The sequence below is a fragment of the Schistocerca serialis genome, chromosome 2, assembly GCF_023864345.2.
Source record: "Schistocerca serialis cubense isolate TAMUIC-IGC-003099 chromosome 2, iqSchSeri2.2, whole genome shotgun sequence".
Taxonomy (NCBI): Eukaryota; Metazoa; Arthropoda; class Insecta; order Orthoptera; family Acrididae; genus Schistocerca; species Schistocerca serialis.
This window is the reverse complement of record NC_064639.1, coordinates 406,702,156-406,727,694: the sequence shown is the minus strand read 5'-3', so window position 1 is coordinate 406,727,694 and position 25,539 is coordinate 406,702,156. Positions and strand designations below refer to the sequence as shown.

General features: G+C 44.2%; 1 protein-coding gene across 1 annotated transcript in view; it reads right to left on the bottom strand.

Moving 5' to 3' along the window:
- Positions 1 to 25,539, bottom strand: part of LOC126455575 (monocarboxylate transporter 13-like) — a 108,982-nt gene that overhangs the window by 38,451 nt on the left and 44,992 nt on the right. Inside the window, exon 3 of the mRNA XM_050091330.1 lies at positions 9,506 to 9,839. Within this exon, the coding sequence (XP_049947287.1) occupies positions 9,506 to 9,839 (334 nt within the window). The remainder of the gene's footprint in view (positions 1 to 9,505; positions 9,840 to 25,539) is intronic.

Sequence of the window (25,539 nt, the reverse complement as noted above, 5' to 3'; positions counted from 1 at the left end):
TTGGGTCCTGTATTTTTGTGTTTATGTCGACTGGCCTATCCACCTAGTAGCAGCACCCCACTGTAGACTATGCTGAAAGCTCATAGGTTGCCTAAGGCTTTTAGCAGCACTGTATTTCTGCCTGTGCTGTAAGTTTGCATATTTGCACCTTGGTTTACAAATGGCGGTACTGTGGCTGGCTGTGCTTTGACATGTGATGGTAGTCACCACACACAGGAGCACCACATGGTTGATGTTCTGAAGGTTTAGGACTGGGTGTCTCTCCAGGATGGCATTTTGTATTAAGAGCATAGTAGCCACCATAGGCTTGCCAGGATGCATCATCCTTTGGTACAAGGTGGAGAGAAGAGGACCAGATGTCTGAAGCGTTACCCTGAATTTGATTTAAGACGCATCCAATCACTCCAGTGTGAGGTGTCAATCTGTCAAAAACTGGAGGAACAGACCAGGTGGAGATGTAATGAACTGTGCTGCACTGTACCTTTCTTGTTGCTCCAGGCAGGCATGTGATGGCTGGGAAATGGTCAAGAAGGTGCTGGTACTGACCTGCATCAACATTGTTGATTAACTCCAGCACAAAGTTTTACACAGCACGGCAGAACTTTAAGGTTAAACAACTGGAGTCACCATTGACAAGGTGAGAGCCAGAAAAGTCAGCAAGGAGCTGAAAACATACCAAGAAATCAGCACCAATGATTGGTTCTGTGACTTCTGTGATGCTGAAATGCCACATGAAGATGCAGTGCAGTCCTCATCCAATTTCATCGTGTAAACAACAAAGGTGGTGGTGGTGGTGGTGGTGGTGGTGGTGGTGGACAAGTAGTTGTCAGCTGACAGCCAAATGGACTTGCTGGTCGACACCCAGGGAGCTATATGCCTGGATACACATGCAGGTCAGACTCAGTGTCAAGCACTTTGAGGCAGCCTGCCCTGCCACTGCACACTCACCTGCGGATGCTGCTGGCATGTGGACAGTTGCACAGTGGGTGACAGCATGAAGCTCACTTGCCAAATGTGCAGTCTTACCAACAGATATGGGTTGGTTTTTCAGCGTAACATTGGTCCTGGGTACGCTGGTGAAGGCATGGTGGTGTGGGAACATCAATCAGTCTGGCATGAAGTGCAAATAGCTGCACTTTGAAGGCTTCGATCTGGACTGAAATCCTGCCGGCGGCGGGTGCCAAGGCAGCGGGTGCCAACACATTGCGGCCCACTGTGCTGCTGGAGGTGCAGTTGGGTCAGAGGAGGTATCAGTAAGAGTAACAAGCAGAGTCAGAATGTGGGACTGCAGTGAGGGCATTGTCAGTGAGGGTCGCCAGTTGTTTCAGTGAAGGTCACTGTTGAATTGCGAGGATTTCACATGCTTGGTTAGTCAGCCAGTTCAGTCAACGCATGTGAAATAGCTCTTCAAACTGTGGCAGTGTCAACTATGCAATGGAGATAGCACAGGAGCTGTGGCAGAATTCTGTCACCAATGTCATTGTCTAATCAGCCAGTGCACGTTCTCAGCTGGTGATGTACAGAGATATACAGAGATAGTATATGAGCTCCCTCTTGGTATGGCTTGATGGGTGGTGGCACAGTGATGTCAGCAATATCACAGCATAGCAATGGTCTAACTAGCTGACAACATCAGTGTACTTCTTTTGTTTCGATATCATGTCACTGAAACAGAAGCTGGTGTCGACCTGGATGAACCAGAGGGCTGCGGATAGTCAGGTGGTAGTCAGACAGTGGTATAGGAAGCCACTGAATCAAGCTCGTCGGGCAATGATGCAGCAGTAGCATCAGAACTGGCAGCACAATTGGTGGGAGCAGCATCTTCATCTTCACACTGTCTGTTGCTTGGGTGACGACTCAAATCGCAGCACTGTGACCACACACATAATGAACCAGCATACTCTAATGATGGACTGTGCTGTATGTTCACAACTTGGTCAAAAAATGACAGTACTGAGGCTCGCTGTGCTTGGCAATCATGAATGGTAGGCACCATAGTATGTAACACTTCCGAAGCCTTTAATCAATGTGTTATTAGCCACTATTTAGTTATATCAAATTCTACCAAGAATAACACATTTTTGATGGAACTGAAATGTGCTACTGCCTTAAACATAACAGGCACATTGTAATATGAAAATAACTAAATATAAAGATTCTTTAACTACCATATCATGTTCCCACCATTTTATTATGCCTATTATTGGTTCAACATTTTGTAGCACACTGCCAAAGTATCACAGAACTTTTTTTATGTTTCACATATGGCAATACCTCCTGAACAAGAAACAACAGAAAATGCCATCACAAAACTCTTACAGCCCCATGTCGGTGTCAGCTAACTTGTCACATGTGAGGACAGCTTTACAGTGTTGCCTTTAACTCTGTTTTTTACTGCTTACTTTCCTTGTGGTAAGTGTATAATTGTTTTAGTTTATATCTCTATTAAATACATCAATACATAACGAGATTTCAGTTTTGATTACAAACATTTAAGAAATTTTTTAACTCGGTGCAGTTTGTTTGTTTGCAGGAGTATGGAAGATGGGTTATTAAGGTGCCTGCACTGTGTGAGGAGATGGAGCTTTCTCCCCCTCACAACTCCTGAATTTGTTGTAATCAATGTGTACACTGGGCTTGCTTCCTCCACTCCCAGCAACTCACTCTGTGAATTTGTCAACTTACAGTTAACACATACACTGTACCTAATAACAAAGAACTGTGTAAATGGAAACTCAAATCCTGTTTTAAATCAGCAACTTTCTGGTCAAGATGTACTACTGATGGTATGTACTTATCACATGCCTATGTGTTTATTTAGTTGAGCTAATAAATGATGATTTTTGATGTTTATATGACACCAATTATTCCTTCAATCAGCAGCAGTGTAGATGATTCATCATACATTTTGTCAAGAACAATCACTATGAAGTTAGCTTCTGTTATTTATAAATGCTTACTATCATTCTTTTTTTTCTTAATGATGCTAGTATATTTCAATATTTTGTCAGAAGGGTGGTCCTCTGTAACATTACTTTTACAGTAGACAGCACTCTGAACACACTATTTTGACATCAATGTTTAAACAAAAATGACCACTTGTGACAAGGGAGTCAATACAGGAAAAATACACCAGGGGCACTTCAGTAGACTAACTTACCAGGAGTAGTCGATCAAGGTGAAATCAGTTGTTTAAAAAGGATTTAAAGGAATAGGGCTTCACTGAGTAGATGACACACAATGGGTACGATCTATTCATATAATGGAATGGAATAGAAAGGACTCCACATTGCATTTCAATTGGCAGCATTCACACAGGTTCTCAATAGAACGAAACAGAACAAGGTCAAGGTCATGGTTTCCTGCGAGAAAGTTTTGATATTGATGTTTGTGGGAGGGAGTGGTGTCATCTGCTAAGATAGGAAGGTAGCCTATTTATCTTGCAGTCTTAGTAATGGGTTTAGTGTTTTCGAACCCTCTTTATTATTTTGCTTTGCTTTCTTGACAATACAAATGTTACATGAGGAATATTTTTATGGAAAATGTTTTTCAGTATTTGTAATCAAACAATCAGTTCAGTTTTACACTAACTAGACAAAGGAAAGGCCACTGTATAAATGAGAACACTAGCTGATGAACCGATATTTACTTAATAGCTTTTGTAACAGTGAAAAGACTTTGCCTATCAAAGGAGGCAAAGTATTTTTTGACTTTATTCAGTACTCAGAAAAGAAAAACCTATGGATAAAGTAAACAGGCTATATGTAGCCACACAAAATTGTTTGATCTGTTTTATGCTTTAATTTTAACTATCAAATAATTTGACAGAATCATTGTTCCACTGATGTCTGGAGTAAACCCACATCCAAGAAACTTCAGTGTAAGGGTCTACAATCGAATACATGTTTATTAATGACTTACTTTCAACGTCCACACCAGCCTCACAAGTGACAATGCATAATCTTGCAACACTAACTGGCCCCCACAGTGCTTCGAGGACACACTTTTGCAAGAAGTGCATGGGCCCACTGCCTGTGTCTAATAACCTAAAGAAACAGTGTGGCAAGGACACAGGAGCATACTACTCAGACTGTTGGGTGCTTTAGGCACCTCATTAGTAGAAGTCATGTGTGTGGTTCTAGGGACTTGCTACATTGACATCACTATCTGCCACAGGGCATCGGCATATTGACTAAAGAAAGGCAGACACAACAAGGCCATGAAGTAACAGGAGAAAACATTGTAGGCATGTGTCAAACAGCTGGCATCTTGAGACACAGCAATGGGAGTGGGAGGAGGAGGTGACCAATGAAGACCATTGCAGTTTCTTCTTCCCCAAATTACAGAATGACTAAAGTTGAATCATGCAGACTGAAGCCATGTCTTGGTGAACTTTTTGACCAGCCCCAGCCCATACCCAGCATACACAAGCCACCTGAGCCTCAGGCTGATTCCTACATGCACATATAGGGCCTATGGGTATCCTTAACACGTTGCATTAGATTGTAAGACACTTACACACATGAGACCTGTAACAGAATATGACAACACCAAAGAAATGTTACGGGACCCAGAAAAATTGTGTGCTCTAGGCAACATCAGTGTTATCAAGAACACTGTGTGATGTCTATAGGCAAGAAAATCCATATGGCAGATCTCTGACAGACACGATAACACGATCATTATAAGGCCACACACTCCATACTGACACAGTACACACACACACACACACACACACACACACACACACACACACACACACACACACACACACACACACACACCATTTGTTTCATTTAGTAATATAAGAAGATAATTTTGTATGCTACATTGGGTGAGACAGGCTCTGCTTCTGTTGAGGCCCTCCAACCTGGAGTAGCAAGAACACTAACCATAATTTGTATGCTGTATTTCATTTTAATAGCAAAAGAAAATCTGAAGATTATCCCTTTCCTATCTTTGTATTAGTTTTGTTCTAAATTAGTAACGTACATTATTTTACACCCTCCATTTCCTTCAAATACTTTAATTTTCTTTGTAGGTCCTCATTACTCTTGTTTCTGTTGCTTGAAATAATTTTTCCTAATAATGTGGAACAGCGTATTATTGCCACCAAGAACAACTTCGAAAGTATGATACAAGCTGAAAAGTCTGGACGAAAGTTACATGAGACAAAGGGGGGCCATAATATGACTGTGGTATTTTGTTGCTAGGTGGGGTCACGTCAGAGATGAAGGTCAACTTGTTTTTTTTTAAATGGGGTGCTATAGTTTGGTACTCATTTTCTCATAGCAGCTATCAAGACAAATCCAATGATGTATAACAGTAACGTCTTTGAAGGTCAGCAAAGGTCACAAAGGTGGCATGAACGTCCATTTACAGAAGGTGTTCGAAGGGATTACCATTAGTATCAATGCAATGCTGAAATCATCTTATCATGGATTGAGAGGTATCCTTATCACATCGGCACTTATTGAAGCACATGCCCTGACAATTCTCTCTCACATATCTTCAGGTGTCGTTGGAACATCTTTATAAACAATGTCTTTTACAAATCCCCACAAGAAAAAAAAAATCCAGAGACGTCAAGTCTGATGAAAAAGCTGGCCATGACATCTCCTCCATGTCCAATCCAATGATTTGGGAATTGTCTCTGCAAGTCATTTCTAGCCATCAGCAAAAAATGTACCAGACACCCACTGTGTTGATACCAGAATCTGTTCCTTGTTCCTAAAGGTATTTCTTTCAATAACAGACCTAATATTTCTTGCAGAAATCTGGTGTACTTCCTAACATTAAGATTTCCTTTGATGAAATAGGGGCCTATAATTCTGTCCTCTAGAATTTCCTACACCATGCATTAACCGACCATGGGTCCTGATGTGCAACTTCATGCAGCCAACGTGGATTTTCAGTTGCCCAATAATGCATGTTATGCAAATTAACATTTCCATAGGTCATGTATGTAGCCTAGCTGGTAAATAAAATCAAATAAATAAATGTGTCATCCCTTTGAATTTGAAGGTGAGCCCATCGGCAGAATTCAATGCTTTGATAAGTGCTGAAGTGGTAAGGAATACAACTCAATCAAGATAAGAAGATTGCAGCACTGCATTGATATCAATGGTCATCATTTTGGATACCTTCTGTAAAAGGACATTCATGCAACCTTTTTGACCTTCATTGATTTTCAAAGACCTTACTGTTAAACATCGCTGCATTCATCTCAATAGCCGCTACCAGAAAATAAGTTGACCATATCTCTGAAGCGACCCTAACTAACAACAAAAAACCAACAACATATTATGGTCCCCATTGTCCCATGCAACATTTGTCCCAAGAACTTTTCAGCTACCGTCGTACTTTCGTAGTTATTCTTGGTGGCAATAGCTAGTGACTCACCCTGTATATAAAACTGGAAAATGTACAAAATGCTGTCACAACTGTCTGCAAAAATTTATCCCAGAGGGAGGAAAGATTGTAAAATTCCTATTTTTCTATGGAAATGATTTGGTGAGTTTGAGAACATATTGTGTCCCAGGAAATAAATTTGCTAGTTGTTTCTCAATATTTTTAAGATGGATAGCTTTGATGTCTAAGTGGTGTTCATATTTTATAAGTCTATTGGTGAATGATCTAAAATTAAATCTTCACGATTAAATCCAAGGTGTCCAACAAGTTTTTACTCATTCACCAATAATTTCAGGTCAAAAACTAAAACTAGAACTCAGAAACAAAAAAATCAGAATCATTGAAAAAGCCTGTTGGATAGCAACAAAGTAACTAACAAAAATGCAACATTAAGTCTCTACAAAGTGCAAAAACAAGAAACTATGAAATACTCTTATTGAACTATGATGCCATCTATAATAACTCGTTTGCTTACACAATTTCACATTTGTATAGGTAAATGCATTTATTACACAATTTTCACGATTTCTGCTGTTTAATGTTGACTAGCATAATTGAAGTTGAGCAAAATGTATTTTCCAAGTTACATTTTTTTTATTCTTTGACTAGACAGTTGTTGCAAACCTCACAAAATGACACTGAAATGACAGCTATGATCAACTTTTAAAGACTACAACCAGACCGAAGTGGTCTTTGTCTCCGCAGTCTACTGTGCAGCCATGCCAGCTTTACTGGGAAATTTGGTGCTACATGTCTATGACTGCATGTGGCGTTGTGTTATACCCCGTAAACTTTGAGAAGAATCCAGCTCCTGGAGACATCATCTTTTCACGTGAGAAGACTCTCTCTCTCTCTCTCTCTCTCTCTCTCTCTCTCTCTCTCTCTCTCTCTCTCTCTCTCTCTCTCTCTCTCTCTCTCCCCCCCCCCCAAAGTGATACATTTGCATCCATAGATAAACTGTACATTAGCATGGCTGAGTTGTTCTTAGTCAACTGCAATAACTCTGCTGTGTTCAGCTGAATGCAATGTCAATAAGCCATCAGGGAGTCTCCTTTGTCTGTAGACAGATGGTAAACCAGTTATAATTATACTGTGCAGGAATTGGGATGGATGTTTGGCAGATATTACGCCTGGAAATCCGTGCCGAGATGTTGGACTGGTCCTTACCTACATCTCGATAAGGGCTCTGTGGGGAAGTGACAGAAAAGTTTGTGGGGATAGTTTTGGCTCTGCTCTGCAATGGTTTGCATTCGTCTTAACTGTGTAACTATCTCAAAACAACCATTGTGCCAAAGAAAAGCCAATATATCCTGTGAAGAATATGACAACCAAACAGATGTAAATTATAGAGTGCTCGCATTGAATTTTCACTCTGCAGTGGAGAGTGCACTGATATGAAACTTCCTGGCAGATTACAACTGTGTGCCGGGCCGAGATTTGAACTACAGACCTTTGCCTTTCACGGGCAAGTGCTCCAATGGAGCTACCCAACCATGACTCTCAACCAGTCCTCACAGCTTTACTTCCACCAGTACATCATCTCCTCACTTCCAAACTTCACAGAAGCTTTCTTGCTGAACTTCTGGAAACATTCCCCAGGTTTTGGCTAAGCCATGTCTCCACAATATCCTTTCTTCCAGGAGTACTAGCCTTGAGTGTTTCGCAGGAGAGCTGCTGTGAAGTTTGGAAGGTAGGAGATGAGGTGCTGGCAGAAGTGGAGCTGTGAGGACGGGTTGTGAGTTGTACTCAGGTAGCTCAATCAGCAGAGGGCTTGCCCACAATGCAAAGGTCCCAAGTTTGAGTCTTGATCTGGCACACAGTTTTAATCTGCAGGAAGTTTTTCACATAGTACTTGAAGCCACGATACTACCCATTACTCTCAGCAATTTGGAATCAAGTACTTTAGTAATGTCCCAATCATTGGTAGTAATGAGTACCACATGTCTGTACACCAGATTCGGCCTTGATACACCTGGGCATTGAGTCAAACAGAGCTTGGATGGCGTGTACAGGTACAGCTGCCGTTGCAGCTTTAACACAATACCACAGTTCATCAAGAGTAGTGATTGGTGTATTGTGACGAGCCAGTTGCTCGGTCACCATTGACCAGACGTTTTCAGTTGGTGAGAGATATGGAGAATGTGCTGGCCAGGGCAGCAGTCGAATATTTTCTGTATCCAGAAAGGCCCGTACAGGACCTGGAACATGTGGTCGTGCATTGTCCTGCTGAAATGTAGGGTTTCACAGGGATCAAATGAAGGGTAGAGCCACGGGTCGTAACACATCTGAAATGTAACGTCCACTGTTCAAAGTGCTGTCAATGCAAACAAGAGGTGACCGAGACGTGAAACCAATGGCACCCCATACCATCACGCCGGGTGATACGCCAGTATGGCGATGATAAATACGCACTTCCAATGTGTGTTCACCGCGATGTCGCCAAACACGGATGCGACTATCATGATGCTGTGAACAGAACCTGGATTCGTCCAAAAAAAAAAATGACCTTTTGCCATTCGTGCACCCAGGTTCGTCGCTGAGTACACCATCACAGGTGCTCCTATCTGTGATGCAGAGTCAAGGGTAACCGCAGCCACGGTCTCCGAGCTGATAGTCCATGCTGCTGCAAACGTCGGGGGCGATACGATAAACCGCAATCGCGATAGGCTACAACCCGACCTTTATCAAAGTCGGAAACGTGATGGTACACATTTCTCCTCCTCACACGAGGCGTCACAACAACGTTTCACCAGGCAACGCCAGTCAACTGCTGTTTGTGTATGAGAAATCGGCTGGAAACTTTCCTCATGTCAGCACGTTGCAGAAGTTGCCACCGGCGGTAACCTTGCGTGAATGCTCTGAAAAGCTAATCATTTGCATATCACGGCATCTTTTTCCTGTAGGTTAAATTTTGCGTCTGTAGCATGTCATCTTCGTGGTGTGGCAATTTTAATGGCCAGTAGTGTATTTTGCCCCTCAGACCCACCTCCTTGCAGATGCCTATGCCTGCTTTTAAAATACTAGGCAACTGGTAAACGAAACGACATACCACTCTGTTACGGTCTACAGCTGTAACAAGTTGAGAGTAACTTACGAGGTGGGCGCATGAGCGCGCCGCAGACGGCGATGTGCAGGAAGAGGGCGGCAAGCGTGAGCGCAGTGGGCCGCCAGCCGAGGGACTCGAGCAGGCGCGCCGACAGCGGCGCGAAGGCGAGCGTGCCCATGCCCGAGCCGCAGACGGCGAGCCCCGTGGCGAGCGCGCGCCGCCGCCGGAAGTGCAGCGCCACCGTCACCACGGCCGCCACGTAGCACAGCGCCAGCCCCGCGCCCGCGACCACGCCGAACGACACCAGCAGCTGCGCCAGCGAGTGCGCCCACGCCGACGCCGACATGCCCGCCGCCGCCACCACCGCGCCCACCATGCACACCTGCCGCACCACACGACGCACGCGGCCTAGTCTCGCACGTCCGAATAGCGCACTCCACAGCGTATTTGGTATAAACGAGGCGTTTTCAGAAAGTAAGTGTACTGTGACAATAGCGGGGTGTGCTGCTGTTTTTGGATGTTGGCAACAGTGAGAGGTAGAGGGGGATCCCCTGACCACAGCGAGCATCGCTGGAACACGGGAGTGCGTAAACCCACGTTGTGGTGTCCAGTTGCGTGAAAGATGTCGTTAAGAAATCCCACCAAGTGTGAGCAACATGCTGGCTGTGATCCACTTCCTACTCGCGGAAGGAATAAAACCTACCGATTTTTTTTTTTTTTTTTCGCGAATCGAAACGATTTACAGCGAAGAGGTTATGAACAGAACGAGTGCATTTAAGTGGTGTAGGAAATTTAATGGAGGCATAACAAATGTTCATGATGAACAGAGGAGTGGAAGACCTTCCATTGTGACTGATGAGCTGGTGGGGGGAAAAAAGAGATACTTGTTTGTGAAGAGCCCCAACTGACAGCGGATAAGATTTCTGCAATGTTTCCACAAGTCTCCAGAAGTCTCTTATACGAGACACTTGCATAAACAGGGACACCGAAACTGTGGGCAAGACAGGCCCCAAACCAAGTGACAGAGCCGCGCAGCTCCCCCCCATCGGAGGTTCGAGTCCTCACTCTGGGGTGTGTGTCGTCTGTACCGTAAGTTATAGCTAGATTAACCCTTTCGTGAGCCTTGGGAAGCATGCTTCCCACTACAATGAACTCGCTCCCAGCTCCGTGGGATTCACGGATCCCACCTCTGTATGGTGCTGCTACCTAGTGAAGAGTATACGGTACTACTTTCAATCGGAAGTTCCCGCCGTTTTTGCTGTACCTTCGCGAAGAGGCATTGTATGGCTGAGTGTTGCTCTGTAGAGGAGCCTTTCTGTGCTGTTTGCGTGACATTTTTGTGATATTTTCCTCAAAGCAGTGTGCCATTTGCGCTTTTACCAGTGGGGAGGGGGGGGGGATGTCTCAGGGGGGTTAGTATAATTACATATGTTACTAGCTTGGACCGTGGCGTTACCCATGATTAAACAGTTATTTATAAATAGATGTTAATGCCGAAACTCACTATTCACGTGTATGCACTATCAGAAAAGCCATCCCTTGTTATATCTTTAAAAGTACATTACGGGTAAAGCTTATTTACAAAATCATCTACATACAGGTATACGTCAGGAATTCAAAAAGTAAAATTCTGATGATAGAAAACTGGAACACGCATTATTTTTCTACGTAACCTCCCTGGACTTCAATGCAGTTTTCCCGACGTTTTACGAGTTTTTTTTTTAATTTCATCAGAAAATACGTTTTTCGGTTGCATCTGTAACCACTTTTGCATCGCAGCAATGACGTCTTCATCACTTTCAAATCTTCTTCCCTGTAGTGCTTCCGTTAAGGGTCCAAACATGTGAAAATCACTTGCAGCTGGGTCTGTAGTGTATGGTGGATGTTCCAGCACCTCGAATCTCAACTCCTTTATTGCATCAGCTGTCCGTTTGGCAGAATGTGGGCGAGCGTTATCTTGCTGCAGTATGACACCTCTTCAAAGTTTTCCACGACGTTTCAATCTGATTGCAGGTTTTAGTTTCGTACGCAACACATCCACCAAACAATACAGACCTGGCCCTAAAGCCTTGTATACGCTGGGGCGACGTCTTGCAACATTGTAGCATGCTACAGAAATGTGGCGTGCGTCTTCTTGTAGCATGCTACAACGGGCAACATCTTCTGGCGTATGTTGCATGCGGCAGGTTAATTTATACCAAAGCAACAGAATTTGTGCCTCACGTGTGTCGGTCTTGCAGTATAAAGGATGTATCGCAGCGGCGGCCTACTTGGAACTTGCAGCTAACAACGGAAATGAAAACCAAAGGAAAAGAAAACGATGGTGGAAGAGAAGAGTATTTAAAGAAGACCCACGAAATAGTATCCTAGGAGCTAGAAGCAGACGATGGTGCGTTATTTAGTAATGTGTGCTTTCGTCCCAGGTGCGTTAGTCTGTGCCATACCGTTGCCAAAAGGTGGCCTAACGGTAAATGTTCGCACAGGTACCGGGCCGGTCACCACCCTGTGTCAGGGCCCGGGGTGGGACTTTCAGCCCCCAGCTCACCCAACTCTGTGGTATGACTGCCACACTACTTTCCTCGCAAGCTCGCAAGTAAACGGATGACGCACCTTAGACTAAAGCAACAATGACAACATGAGAATGATGATTCAGTTCTAAATGTTTTGAAATGCTTAACTACTACATAACACTTTTTCAAAATTAATAAGCAAACATATTAATAGTATTAGTAGTAAGACTGTATTAAAAACTTTTAGTGTTCGGCTTCACAAATTTAAATTACGTGTAAAGTTTTACTCCAGTGCGTGGGAAATAAACATCCCAGGTTGGTATGCATAAACTAAAGCCAGAGGATGGGATGGTCTGATGCAGAGGGGGGGGGGGGGGGGAATCCCCCCTGCAAATCGCACACTGCCTTAAAGCTATAGTATAAGATAAATACTTTTGATTTTTGCTATGGTGTCTTATTATTTGGTGTTCCCTGTTTGTTGTAAAATATGTTTTACTTATATTACTTGTGGACTTTACTTGCAGTAATTGATTTTGTTGGTGGGAAGTATCCTTCCCAGGGTGAAATACCTGAAGATGTTCATGTGGCTGTAGGGGAGCATCAACTCTATTTAGGAGAAACCTACAGGAGGTGGCGTCATTTTAGTACCAAAGCCGCAGAAAAGCGCACTCGTTGTGTTTCTACATATTGTCAAATACCACTTTGCATAGACCCATGCTTCAGAAAATTTCATGATAAGTAATTGTGATCAATCATTGTAACAAAAGAAGTAAATTGATCAAATACATTTGACATATATTGAAAAAGTTATTTCTGTCAAACTCCAAGCAAGGGCAGTGGGAAGAATATTTCCCACCTTGTTGCATGACCTCACTTTCACAGTTGGAGCAAATTTGATATTCTGTATGATAAATATACCTATCTGTTAACTACTTTCTGCTCTCCATTCATTAAAAAAAATGCTCAATTATTTTGCCCACGAAAGGGTTAAGTATTGTGTAAGTCTAGGGGCCGATGATCTCAGCAGCGTGATCCCATAGGAACTTACCACAAATTTTCTAGCTGACAGAGCATCACAAGAAAAATCACGTCTATAATGCCTGTGAGTTTCATGAGTGACTACTGGAAGGTGAGGATTTTTTTGATCTCTATTGTAACTGGAGATGAACCTTGAGTGGCTCATTACACGGCTGAGACAAAAAGACAGCCGTCAGTGCCCCATCTGCCAATAAACTCAAAAACACAATAGCAGCCGGAAAAAAAGCTACAGTGTTCTGGAGCCGAAAAGGCATCATTTTGGTCTAATTTCTGCCTTGGAGAGACCATCAATGCACAAAAATATTGCGAAACCCAAAAAAAGAGCATTCAGAACAAAAGAAGGGACAAGCTCATAAGTTGAGTGTGCATGAATGAAACAGTCATCACACACCATTTGGCACGAAGATGCTCTTTGATTCATTTGGTTGGAATGTTTCGAACCACAGCCCATTTTCTCCTGACTTGGTACCTCCAGATTATCATCTTTTCGTCTTCCTGAAGGCACATATGGGTGGAATTAAATTTTCGACGGACAAGCGGGTGCAGAAAGATTCTGAAGTGGAGCTGTTGGGACTATTCTTCGATGAGAGCATAAAGAAGCTTGTGTGCTCACCACATGCACCGAAAAGAATGGCAATTATGTCGAAATATACACTCCTGGAAATTGAAATAAGAACACCGTGAATTCATTGTCCCAGGAAGGGGAAACTTTATTGACACATTCCTGGGGTCAGATACATCACATGATCACAATGACAGAACCACAGGCACATAGACACAGGCAACAGAGCATGCACAATGTCGGCACTAGCACAGTGTATATCCACCTTTCGCAGCAATGCAGGCTGCTATTCTCCCATGGAGACGATCGTAGAGATGCTGGATGTAGTCCTGTGGAACGGCTTGCCATGCTATTTCCACCTGGCGCCTCAGTTGGACCAGCGTTCGTGCTGGACGTGCAGACCGCGTGAGACGACGCTTCATCCAGTCCCAAACATGCTCAATGGGGGACAGATCCGGAGATCTTGCTGGCCGGGGTAGTTGACTTACACCTTCTAGAGCACGTTGGGTGGCACGGGATACATGCGAACGTGCATTGTCCTGTTGGAACAGCAAGTTCCCTTGCCGGTCTAGGAATGGTAGAACGGTGGGTTCGATGACGGTTTGGATGTACCGTGCACTATTCAGTGTCCCCTCGACGATCACCAGTGGTGTACGGCCAGTGTAGGAGATCGCTCCCCACACCATGATGCTGGGTGTTGGCCCTGTGTGCCTCGGTCGTATGCAGTCCTGATTGTGGCGCTCACCTGCACGGCGCCAAACACGCATACGACCATCATTGGCACCAAGACAGAAGCGACTCTCATCGCTGAAGACGACACGTCTCCATTCCTCCCTCCATTCACGCCTGTCGTGACACGACTGGAGGCGGGCTGCACGATGTTGGGGCGTGAGCGGAAGACGGCCTAACGGTGTGCGGGACCGTAGCCCAGCTTCATGGAGACGGTTGCAAATGGTCCTCGCCGATACCCCAGGAGCAACAGTGTCCCTAATTTGCTGGGAAGTGGCGGTGCGGTCCCCTACGGCACTGCGTAGGATCCTACGATCTTGGCGTGCATCCGTGCGTCGCTGCGGTCCGGTCCCAGGTCGACGGGCACGTGCACCTTCCGCCGACCACTGGCGACAACATCGATGTACTGTGGAGACCTCACGCCCCACGTGTTGAGCAATTCGGCGGTACGTCCACCCGGCCTCCCGCATGCCCACTATACGCCCTCGCTCAAAGTCCGTCAACTGCACATACGGTTCACGTCCACGCTGTCGCGGCATGCTACCAGTGTTAAAGACTGCGATGGAGCTCCGTATGCCACGGCAAACTGGCTGACACTGACGGCGGCGGTGCACAAATGCTGCGCAGCTAGCGCCATTCGACGGCCAATACCGCGGTTCCTGGTGTGTCCGCTGTGCCGTGCGTGTGATCATTGCTTGTACAGCCCTCTCGCAGTGTCCGGAGCAAGTATGGTGGGTCTGACACACCGGTGTCAATGTGTTCTTTTTTCCATTTCCAGGAGTGTAGTTACCAAGTGTATTAACAATATCCTGTATTTTTTCATATATACTTTCCTAAAAACATATAAAAATCTAGTACACTTACTTTCTGAACATACCACATAATTTTTAGGCCAGCATTTCTCAACCATCATGTCGTGATACACGTCAAGTGTATCACGAGACTTAATGTAATCTTTTCATAAAATATCTAGAACATAAAATATTTATCGCAAAATCGTTTATTGGAGCAGCCCTCTTTGCAAGAAATAGACCATGATTAATGATCACTCACATAATAATAAATGTGTGTACTTTGTGCTTTTTAGCATCTAGAGAAAAAAAAAATCACATGTAGGGATGTCGTGAAAGTTTCAATCTAGTTTGTTTTGTTGTGTTCTGTTCCAGAGGGAAAAGATTGAGAAACGCGGGCCTGGGCAAGATAGAGAAGGCTTTGGCAATATATAAAATGCCTAGAACTTTAGGGCAAGGTGTTTAATTTTAAATTAATACTTATTCTAGTAAATGTAAAAACTGCTTACGTATTTTATAAAATGCGAAATGGACACAGGCGAAGTATGATAGGTTCGATGTTCCATTAACTGGACGAACTGTAAATCCACACTCCAGTGATTATTTTGTTCACTCTGCATCCATGTTGTCATTCTCCACACAGTTCTCTGTCTCAACACATCCTTTACTTTGACTATGTGGTTTCCCATGTACGATTTTGAGTTGGAATCAGAACTCTTGTAAATAAGAAACAACTTGGCACTCTCACTCCTGTCGTCAGACTGGAGTATTGATGGAGCTCCGAGAAGAGTGAATATACTTGTCAAGTGGTATGCTACATCCAAAACTGTCTTTTTTTAAAAGCTTGGAGTACAAAAACTTAGTCACGTGAGCTCGGTATACTAGAAAGAGCTTATATGCACCGTCTGGATGAATTCGAAAATGAATTAGGTCAAGCTGGCACTGATAATTAAATTCAGAAGGAATCAATGGTTTTACAATTATCCCTTTTCTACAGCCCTTCTGCTGGAAGGGCTCATCGGTTTGTATGAAAAGCTCTGTCATGGCGAGTTATTTTAACGGATCTGGCAGACAACTCCTTTACCATCCTGCCTCGCGCACCATGTGCAATAGGGTATGTTTTAAAGATATGTTAAACAACTCGCCATCCGATGTGTAAAATTTGATTGTACCACATTTCAGCAATTGTGTCAGTTTGTGTGTTCATCTACATCTACATGGATACTCTGCAAATCACAATTAAGTGCCTTACAGAGGGTTCATCGAACCACCTTTACAATTCTCTATTATTCCAATCTTGTATAGCGCGCGAGAACAACAAGCTCCGATTTCCCTTATTTTACCAGGCGATCGTCTCCCTATGTAGATCGGTGTCAACAAATTTTCGCATTCGGAGGAGAAAGTTGGTGATTGGAATTTCGTGAGAAGATTCCGCGGCAACGAAAAACGCCTTTGTTTTAACTATGTTCCCCCAAAATCCTGTATCATTCAGAGACACACTCTCCTCTATTTCGCGATAATACAAAACGTGCTGCCCTTCTTTGAACTTTTTCGATGTACTCCGTCACTCCTACCTGATAAGGTTCCCAATCCGCGCAGCAGTATTCTAAAAGAGGACGGACAAACATAGGGTACGCAGTCTCCTTAGTAGATCTGACGTTCATTACACTGTACTCCATTAACCAATAATGACGAGATTGCTTCTTTTACACAGTGTTAGCAGTATTCACATCCCTTATTACATCATTATAGCAACAATCTGTTAGAAAAAAGTACTGTTTTTGATGAATTTCCCCTCATTAACTGGAACATAATAAAATCTTTGTGTCACTGGATTTGCACGACTGACCACAATATTTTCACAATAATCACGTGCCGCTTCCCCTTTTAGCGAAAGTGAAACTCACAGCTGAACTCCAACCGAACTGAACTGAAGATGTTACGTCTATGTCTTTGGATCTTGTAACAGCCAAAATATTTAAATTATCTTTCTCTCATACTTGTCTTAAGGGTAGACAGCGTTCTGTTAATACCCAGGCAAAGTATTAATAAGATGTATTTCATACCATAATAAGGTATTCGGATTCTATGTATTGCCTAGGCATTCCATAAACTGGAAGTTTTCAGTTTGCCGGTAAAATATATAGACACCCTAAACCAGGGCCGGTTTAAAGTCACAAGCAACACAAGCGGCCGATCGGGCAGCCAAACAGAGGGGCATAATGCGTATACAATGTCGTGATTAGTAGCGGAAAATGACACGGGTACAAAAATACTATAATAGAAGCGAACACTTTTCGTAAACCTAGGTCAGCAACGAGCCGTTTGCGAGATACCTTCGAATGCGTGGTTACGAGCTGCCGCTGTCTTTAGGATCTGTTGCCGTCCTAGTGCAGGCCTGTTCAAGAGTCGACTAGACGAGCATGAGCATTCACGCTCGCTCGACGATTACGTAGTAAGCGGTCGCGGTAAAATGTGGCAGTCGGACCTCATTATGTAGTGCAAGAGAAGCGCAGACTGTGCACTGCCTTCCGAGGAATGACTTAAGTTCGCCGTAGTTTCAAACCCAAGAATATATGAAGTCTGATAAAAAGTAACGGACATTTTCATTTTTGTTAAAGGAACCTTATTTATTCATCGATATCAACTTTGTCTCCTTCGAAGTAACCCTCTCAGATACAGTAACACTCGTGCCTGCGCTTTTTTTTTTTTTAATTCTGGCAGCACTGCTGGGGCCTACTTTCCATTGTGGTTTTCAGCTCCTTCAGCACTGAGGTGTGAGAGGGAGCATTATCGCGATGCAATTTCCACGAGTGGTTTTGCCACAATTCTGGTCGTTTTCTTCGACCTGCTTCACGCAAACTGCGCATAGCTTCCGACTGGTATTCCTTACTGAGCGTTCGACCATAAGGTACCAACTCATGATGAAAACAGTGAGAAGAACCTTCACATGTAATCGAACTGGTCTAATTTTTTCGGCTTTGATTCTTCGGGTAATTTCCATTGGGACGATAGAGCCTTGGTTTCGATGTCATACTCTTACATCCATGTTTCGTCAGCTGTTATCAACTCCTTTAGACACTCTGGATCGTTGTCGATTTCATTCAGCAATTCCTGAGCGCTGTCTACGCGACGTTTTTGGTCGAAATTCAAAAATTTTGGAACAAACTTTCCTGCTACACGTTTCATGTCTAAAATACACGAAAAAACTGTTTAGCATGTACCAAAGAATATGCCGATATCAACAATCTCATGGTGATTCGTCCATTTCGAGAACCATATTCTGTACTTCCATATTGTCGTCAGTAGTGTATGTGCTAGGACGTTGATAGCCGTCTTCAACGTCTTCTCGACCCTTTTTGAAACATTTATACCAATCGTTAACTGTTATCTTACTCTTAGTAGATTCGCAAAAAGCCAAAATCAGTATTTTGAATGCGTTGCTGGCTGCACTTTCATTTTTCATGCAAAATTTAATGCAAATTCTTTGATCCATCTTTTCGAAAGTAAAAATTCGCCGAGCACTCCAAAACATGCATAAGCTTTCTGGTTGTCAACAATAAACTAAATATTCGAAATAGCTGAAAATACAAAGAGACATCGGGAAGATGTGTACCAACAAGACAAAAAAATTTAAAAGTCGCATGTATGAAGTCCGCGAAATTAAAAATTCCCTAGTTTTTGATCACACCTTGTACACATAAATGGTGCAATGGTTAAGGTAGTGCTTTGAAAATGTAGGAAACGCAGCATTATGGCCGTGTTTGGAATAACAAAGCGACAGTCAGACACATCAGTATCAATCAACGTACAACGCTTCCGTGCAGGATGCAGACAAGCACTGAAGACTAAGCACGCTCCAATTGAGGTCGGTACAAAGGAAACCAGTAATGATATTGTAATAGAAGACCGGCGAATAAAAATATCTGAAATTGTAGGCATACCAACTGAGCGAGTGCGTAATATCCTGCACGGGGAATTGTTATGAAAAAGCTGTGTGCGAGGTAGTTCCGCGATTGTTCTCAGTCGATCAGAAGCGCACTCATCCCAACATTCCAACACAATTGCTGCCGATGTTCATAGCAACCCGCAAGACTTTTTGACGGCGATTTGCGATTTCTCCTCCTCGTTGTTGTTGTTGTTGTTGTTGTTGTTGTTGTTGTTGCTATTGCTGCTTTAGGGCGCAACACAGCTGAGGTCATATGCGCCAGTGTCATAAATTTAAATGATCAATTATCGGATGAAGTTGAAGTCTATAATACTCTGAGCTTAACCAACTGGAGAAGAGCGATAGCTAAAAACGATCACTTCCCCTTTGAGGAGGATGCTTAAACTGTTGAAAATTATATCCTTCGCCATATTACTATGACGAATAACAAGTGAAATGTGAGCTACAGCTCTTGGTGTATCTGTTAAAAATCTGATACTCAAATGGCAAACATACATTAAAATGTGAACCGTTATAAAACGGCGTTGGCTCTGTCAATGGTTGGCTCTGTCAATGGTTGGCTCTGTCAATGGTTGGCTCTGTCAATGGTTGGCTCTGTCAATGGTTGGCTCCAGTAAGCACAGAGTGGTACAGGGTCTCCTATTAACAAATGACGGTGACTGAAACGACAGTGCCCAATACGCAGCCAAGCTAAAAGTATCTCCTCGCGACGAGAGGGGGCGAGAGGAAGTCGTCCAAGCCGTTGGGCGGTGTTTAATTTCCTGGAGTTTTTTCCCATATAGAGAAGATCAGTCTTCTTAAGTGCTGCAACACAGAGATCATGTGAATCGACAGAATAGCTTTATGGCTTAAGTAGTATCTGCAGTCTTTGCAGCAGCGGCGGCAGCTTCATTCCCCGACACTCCGATGTGACCAGGTACCAATATGAAGATTACGTTGGTTTCATCATCAGCGAGGGAGTGGAGGCATCAGTGGATTCGTTGTACCAATGGGTGGTATGTGTACAGTACACAGAGGCTCTGGAGTGCACTAAGTGCAATGGAACATAATACACAATTGAAAACCCTGTGTCGTTAGATGTATTGGGTGGCCTGATAGAGGATGGAAATCTCCAGAGTAAAAATCGAGCTCGGGTCTGGAAGCCAGTATTTAATATGTTTTTTGCCAACGACAAAGGCGCATCTGACACTACAGTCGATCTGGGAGTCATCAGTGGAGACGAAGGTGCTGTCCTCAAGTTGTGGACAAAGTTCAAGAAACTTACAGCGACAGGTCGAATCTAGAGTAGTGTCCTTGTGAAATGAACTAAGTTGAACGCGAACCTGTGCACGAAGCTAAGGTGGTGAAGGGCTCTCACCCATTGGGAACTTCCGATTAAGCTTCTAACGCAGTACACGACAGCGAACTCCAGTAGGCAACAAAGAAGTTGCACTTACTCCGTACTGCCGGTCAAGGGAGTTATCAAAAAAGGACGCACAGGATGGATGCTTGGGCGTGGAGGACAGACGGCACACGTCTCTGCTGAGGAGAACATCACACTGGTAGGACAGCAGTAGTTCGCCAGTGTCTGCATAGAAACTCATTACTGGGCTAGTGTCGGAAGTTCCAACGGCCATACGTATGCGCCTATGGTGGATTGTGCTGACACAGTGAAAATAAGACAGTCGTGCAAACGAGTAAACTAAACACCCTTAGTTTGATCGGACAATGGAATGGTACAAATGGAGGATTTTCCGATCCGCTCCTCTCGAAGTACTGTTTAAAATATGTCGGACATTTAGAGACTGGGTGCAGCGTGATGCCAGGTAAGATATGTGGGAGGACCAACAGTGTTTCCCGTCGAGGCTAAGCCCCAAGAATTTCTTGGTTTCGACAAACTGAAGGACAACAGGACCGAGATGTGAGGACGGTGGAAGAAACTACTTACGCCGCCAAAAGTTCAGGCAGACAGCTTTTTTAGTGGAAAAGTGGAAGCCATTGTCGATACTCCACGAGTAAGGACGGTCGAGACATCGCTGAAGTAGTCACTCAAGCGAACAGGTCCGTTGAGAGGTGCAGTAGGTCGCAAAGTCATCGACGAAATGGGAGCCTGAGATGCCTGGCGGGAGGCAGTTCACGATAAGGTCAATTGCCATGGCAAATAGGGTTACGCTAAGCATAGAGCCCTGAGGTACCTCGTTCTCCTGAATAAAACTGTTTGCCAAAGCCGAACCCACACCTATTTGAAAACCCGAATACGGTGGGGCAGCCGGCCTTGGGTGACGGGCATCTCCGTACAATGCACATGTGGGGCTTCCAGCAGGTATCGCCTTCTTCAAAACAAAAAACATAGCTACAGTCTGGTATTTCCGCAGAAAATTTTTCATAATGTGGGTTGACATAAACATACTCACTAGCTGATCTAGTGCAGAGTGGTTCTTACGAAATCCACACCGCGAATTTGTTAGCAAATTCCAAGATTCAAACCACCTTGCCAGACGACTATTGATCATGCTTTCCGTCACACTGCAGACACTGCTGGTGAGGAAAACTGGGGGGGGGGGGGGGGGGGGGGGGCAGTTGGATAGATGATGATTGTCCTTATCGGGCTTGGGTATGGGGACTACACTGGCTTCACGCCTATGATTGGGAAACTCGCCGTCAATCCAGATGCGATTATGCATACAAAGGAGAAAGTGCTTGCCATCGAGAAATGGGTACTGTAGCATCGGAATGTGAATATTGTCCAGACCTAGAGCGGAGGATCGTGACGAGGTGAGAGCATGTTTGAGCTCCTCGAGCCGCTTCCGCTCGTTTCCTAGGTAGGTAATGGGCGGAGCTCGAGAACTCGCATCGACACAAGGTGTTGGAAATATCGACAGGGTCCACAAAGATATCGTTCGCTACAGTCAGGACAGAAAACAGATGTACCTTGTTTCCAGAAATCCGAAGTAGGTTACCTCAAACAGAAGAGGGAGTAAATCGGTTAAAAGAATTAGTAAGAGAGATCCCGCTGGCTTGTTTTTGCTACTTCTGATAATGCGATGACACTTTGCGCACAATTGTTTATAACTAATACAGTTCTCCTCTGTCGTATGGCGTTCAAAGACACAGAGCACGTCTCTACAAGCGAACCACATCGCGGCATTATTTAGTCCACCGGGGGACTGGGAAACATCGCAGTGAGACAGAGGTTCAGGGGATGGAACATTCTGCGATGGTAAGGATAATATTCGTAAGGTACTCTACCTGATTGTCACTGCTGTGGGAATGCTATCCGCCGAAGGCTGCCGGCGAAGAGTAGAGCCTCCAATCAGCTTCAGAAAGTTGCCAGTTGGTCTTGCACACAGGGGAGACGAATTTGCATAGGAATTACGCACATGAAATGGTCGCTGGAGTATGTGTAAGAGGACGGCGCAGGCGGGACACGAGTTTGCAGACGAAGTGAGCAAAGGAAATGGTCGCTCGAGTATGTGTCAGAGGACATACCACCCTAGAAGATGGGCAAGCTGTGCTGTACAGAAGGAGATCCAGGAACGAGAATGTATGGAATCTGAAAGAAATGTGGGTTCACCAGTGTTGAGAGAAATGAGAGTAAGCTGGTTGAGAATATCCGCCATTTGTGCAGGTTCTCAGAGAGCCCCAACTGGAATAGTGAGCGTTGAAGTCTCCATGTATCAGAAATGGTTGAGAGAGCCGAGTGGTTAAACTGCAGTATGTCTGCCTTGGTGAGCTTAGAGGATATGAGTATGCAGGTATTACAAACAGAAAAGGGGTAATTGGGGAGAGAAATCTGGACAGCAACAGCTTGTAGCTGGGTGTACAATGAAATGGTTTGGCTATGGATGTCGTCCCGAACGAGCGTCAAGACTCCCCCATTAGCTGGGCTCTCCTTTTCTCAGAAGGCAGATTGAAAGGTACTAGAGTGAAATGTACGACGTCAAAACGGTCTTGAGGGCGTAATTTCGTTTCTTGGAGGCATAAAACAACTGGGTAGTGCGATCGCAATAGCAACTGTAGATCTGCCTGGTGTTATCTGATGCCACGGATGTTTCATTGGAGAACAGCCATATTAGATGGCAGCAGATATTTCTCTTATAAGGGGCTGTTACTTTGGTGGCTGCTGAGTGCCAGATTCAGACTGCGTACTACTACTAAAGGTTTCTGAGATCGGAGGAACCCATTATTTCTTAAGAGGCACTTAAACCACCATGGGTCGGCGAGCTGACTGCAGGGTGGAGAATTGGTTGATAATTCTCAGCAGTGAAATGGGGGTCGAACAGACAGAGGCGTCAGTAGTGTCTCTTTTTTAGAGGCCCTATAAGTTGGCGAAGGGGAAGAAAGTCTGTCTTTGTTCTATTTCTTAGTGCCTTTGCGTGTGTCAGACATGAACCAATACGTTTGCTGACTTGAGGGGCGCAAAGAGTAATCTTTGAAGTATTTCTTTTTAAATTTCCATTCTTCTGGTTGCGTCACAAATGATTTTACTGGTGTGGGCGAAGGTTTTTTGGGAGTGCTGGGCAGCTGTAGTGGACAGAAGTGAGGACGTTACCTAAGAAATAGGCGATTTCATAATCGTAGCACTGAGCTGGATGTCGCTGGTCTCCGTTGTATGGGCTGTAACATGGTAACACCAGTACTGTAACTGCCAGATAGTGGTATGCGAGATTATCGACTAGCTAAGATTTTACGTTTCTAGCATTTGTAGACTTAGAGAAAGGTTTTGACAATGTTGACTGGAATACTCTCTTTCAAATTCTGAGGGTGGCAGGGATAAAATACAGAGAGCGAAAGGCTATTTACAATTTGTACAGAAAGCAGATGGCAGTTATAAGAGTTGAGGGGCATCAAAAGGGAAGCAGTGGTTGGGAAGGGAGTGAGACAGGGTTGTAGCCTCTCCCCGATGTTATTCAATCTGTATATTGAGCAAGCAGTAAAGGAAACAAAAGAAAAATTTGGAGTAGGTATTAAAATCCATGGAGAAAAAATAAAAACTTTGAGGTTCGCCGATGACATTGTAATTCTGTCAGAGACAGCAAAGGACTTGGAAGAGCAGTTCAACGGAATGGATGGTTTCTTGAAAGGAGGATATAAGACGAACATCAACAAAAGCAAAACGAGGATTATGGAATGTAGTCGAATTAAATCAGGTGATGCTGAGGGAATTAGATTAGGAAATGAGACACTTAAAGTAGTAAAGAAGTTTTGCTATTTGGTGAGCAAAATAACTGATGATGGTTGAAGTAGAGAGGATATAAAATGTAGACTGGCAACGGCAAGGAAAGCGTTCCTGAAGAAGATAAATTTGTTAACATCGAGCATAGATTTAAATGTCAGGAAGTCGTTTCTGAAAGTATTTGTATGGAGTGTAGCCGTGTATGGAAGTGAAACAAAGACGATAAATAGTTTGGACAAGAAGAGAATAGAAGCTTTCGAAATGTGGTGCTACAGAAGAATGCTGAAGATTAGATGGGTAGAGCACATAACTAATGAGGAGGTACTGAATAGGATTGGGGAGAAGAGGAGTTTGTGGCACAACTTGACTAGAAGAAGGGACCGGTTGGTAGCACATGTAGGCTGCAGTAGGTACTGGGAGATGAAGCTTACACAGGATAGTGTAGTATGGAGAGCTGCATCAAACCAGTCTCAGGACTGAAGATCACAACAAAAACAACAACAACAACAACATTTTACGACCAACATTGAGGGGTGCCCTTTCTTTCACCTAGATCTCTTGCACCGCTCGCTCATAAAGGTATACAAGGCATTCATGGCACGAGGCTGCACAGTTGCCAGTATAAATGCTGCAACAAGGAGGAGGAGATGGGCGGTCTCCCTGCCACATTTTTCTGCGTTTTCACAGGAGATGCAAATACGGTTATAACGCTGACATTGGTAGCAACGCATTGGGTTCGGTGTGTAGGGTCTGACAATGATGACTTCATAGTATGTCTTGATCTTCAATGGGAGGTCCACTCGATCAAACACTATGAAAAGGCTGCGGGTAGGCGCGAATTCTGCATCGACCCTTTTCATAACCCGATGGACTGCCAGTGTGCCCTGATCACAGAGATAATGTTTTATATCTACCTCAGTTAAACCATCAAGCAGCCGCGTGTGTACGACACTATGTGAAGAACTCTGTTTTCGATGGGCCTCTAAGCGAACAGTATATCTGTGGAAGAGCATAGCTTTAAGCAGTTTTGGGGCTTAAAAGGCACTGTCTGTTTAGAAGCAAAGTTGCATTGCCTAAACGAGTGCAGGACTCTAGTGGGCCTGTAATTGTGTCCACAGCTTTCTGAATGATGAATAGGTTCACTGAAGAAAAGTTCTGACCACCTCCTGTGCATGAGATCACAGGGAATCAGGGCGCACCTGGAAGAATCGTCGTGTCTTTGGCCTCATTCTATTTCCGTTTATTTGATTGAGGTAGCATCAGTGGAGTTCATGCACTCGTTTGGGTGAATCCCCATGATTACCAGCATCTCCAATGGTGTGCTCCTTACTCCCCCCCCCCCCCCCCC